This window comes from Anabas testudineus, chromosome 7 (assembly GCF_900324465.2).
Source record: "Anabas testudineus chromosome 7, fAnaTes1.2, whole genome shotgun sequence".
Lineage (NCBI taxonomy): Eukaryota > Metazoa > Chordata > Actinopteri > Anabantiformes > Anabantidae > Anabas > Anabas testudineus.
Genome location: NC_046616.1, coordinates 21,431,386 through 21,433,345, shown reverse-complemented (window position 1 = coordinate 21,433,345; position 1,960 = coordinate 21,431,386). Strand labels below are relative to the sequence as shown.

At 43.0% G+C, this 1,960-nt stretch overlaps 1 protein-coding gene across 1 annotated transcript; it reads right to left on the bottom strand.

Moving 5' to 3' along the window:
- Positions 1 to 230: 230 nt before the first annotated feature.
- Positions 231 to 1,276, bottom strand: LOC113167215 (X-linked retinitis pigmentosa GTPase regulator-interacting protein 1-like). Its single transcript, XM_026367636.1, has 2 exons — positions 1,055 to 1,276; positions 231 to 1,013 (listed from the first exon to the last, which is right to left on the bottom strand). The coding sequence occupies exons 1-2, from the start codon at positions 1,274 to 1,276 to the stop codon at positions 231 to 233; spliced, it is 1,005 nt and encodes a 334-aa protein (XP_026223421.1).
- Between the last annotated feature and the right edge of the window lie 684 nt (positions 1,277 to 1,960).

Below are 1,960 nucleotides of genomic sequence, written 5' to 3'. Positions count from 1 at the left end.
TATTACCGGTCACTGTTGAAAGAGCTATGATTGATGATTTTGTCTGTTGAGGAACCAGTGGCAAGGTGAGATTCAGGGTCTTGTCATTCTCCCTGTTGTACAATGACTGGGTCTTTCTCAGTTTTTCTGCAAGCAACAAACTTGACTGGAGAGCTTTAGGATCTGGTCCTGTAGGTGTCTGTTTTCTTCTTCTAACAGTTCCATCCTGTGTTGGGCATTAGAGGCTGCCATCATGCCTTTGCCATCATGCCTTTACTGCCCATTTCCTCTGCTTCACTTAGCTTGTGCAACAGTTCCCTCTTCTCCTCCCAAAGCTTCTCAATAGTCTCCATCACTGTGTTGATCTGGTCAGTTAGCCGTAGAGCTATTGGAGCTGACAAAGTGTCAGACAGATCCCTAACCTCTCTTTCCAGGCTGCTGCTCTCACCAGACACAACTCCCTCCACACTAAATGTGGTAGCTCTGTTTGTGGAGTTGTCTTTAACCTGCAGCTCCAGCTCCCTGATTTTCTGCTGGTGACGTTCACACTCAGCTGCCTGAGTTTGGACACTTTCCTCCATCTGGACCAACTTGGTCTGGACCTGGTTCAGCTCTGCACAAAGCTTCAATTTTTCCTCTCCTAGCAATCTGTTCTGTCTTTCCAGGTCTATGCTTTTCTCTCTCTCACTGTTTAGTTCCTTCTCTGTTGAAGTGAACAGGCTTTGGACTCTCTGCAGGTCTTGCTTCGTCTGTTTATGCTCCTCTACCAACTGGCTCAGCAATAAGTCATGGGATTCAATGAGTGCCTGAGCCTCACTGACTTGAGCCCCCAAGCCCTGCTGGGTCTGAGAGGCCAGCTGCCGTTCCTCCTTCATTTTGATCTGCACATGATTCAGTTCCTGATTCAGACATGTAATGAGAAACAGATTTTTATCCTCGGTCCTCTGCAGGTCCTGCTCCATGTGTTTAACCTCGTCTATCTCCTTACTTAGCATTAAATCCTGAGACTTGATGTGAACCTGGACTTCATTGATCTGAGCATGCGAGTCCCTCTGGGTCTGAGAGGCCACTGTACCTTCTTGCTCAGCTTTGTCTGCAGAAGCATCAGGTCCTGGTCCTTTTCTTGAACTGACAATGCAGACACACTGCTTTGTGCTCCGCTGTTCTTGTCCATTCGATAATGTTCTGCTTTCAGGGCTGATGTCTCAGACAGATCCCATCCCACAGTTCCCTCCAGGTGTCTGCGCTCGTCAGCCTGAACATCCTCCACACTAAGCTGGTCCTGCAGATCGAACATGTTATTATTATGTTATTATTGTTATTATTGTTCTTACCTGTTACTATGAAGAGAGTTGTGGTTTATGTTATTATTGTTCTAACCTGTTACTATGAAGAGCGTTATGGTTTATCTATATTGTTCTAACCGTGTTTACTGTTGAAGAGAGTTAGGGTTATGTTATTATTTCTTACCTATTACTGTGAACGCGAGTTTGTGGTTAGGTAATTGTTCTTACCTGTTACTGTGAAGAGAGTTGTGGTTTATGTTATTATTGTTCTACCTGTTACTGTGAAAGAGTTATGGTTTATGTTCTTATTGTTCTTACCTGTTACTGTGATAGCGCGTTATGGGTTTATGTTATTATTGTTCCTACCTGTTACTGTGAAGAGAGTTATGGTTTTGTTATTATTGTTCTTCCCTGTTACGGAAGAGAGTTATGGTTTAGTTATTATTGTTCTTCCTGTTAATGTGAAGCGCGTTATGGTTTATGTTATTTTGTTCCTTACCTGTTATGTGCAGCGAAGTAATGGTTGTGTTATTATGTTCTTACCTGTTACTGTGAAGGAGTTTTGGTTATGTTATTATGTTCACTTTTACTGCTGAGCGAGCTTCATGGTTTATGTTATTATTGTTCTTACCTGTTACTGTGAGAGAGTTACTTGGTTTATGTTATTATTGTTCTTACCTGCTACTGTGAAGGAG

Bases quoted from the DNA above. Each gene is read 5' to 3' on its own strand.
- LOC113167215 (XM_026367636.1), bottom strand. From the start codon at position 1,276: ATGTTCGATCTGCAGGACCAGCTTAGTGTGGAGGATGTTCAGGCTGAC. The intron at 1,014-1,054 runs GTACAGTGGCCT...TCGCATGCTCAG, and splicing joins AGACAAAGCTGAGCAAGAAG to ATCAATGAAGTCCAGGTTCA.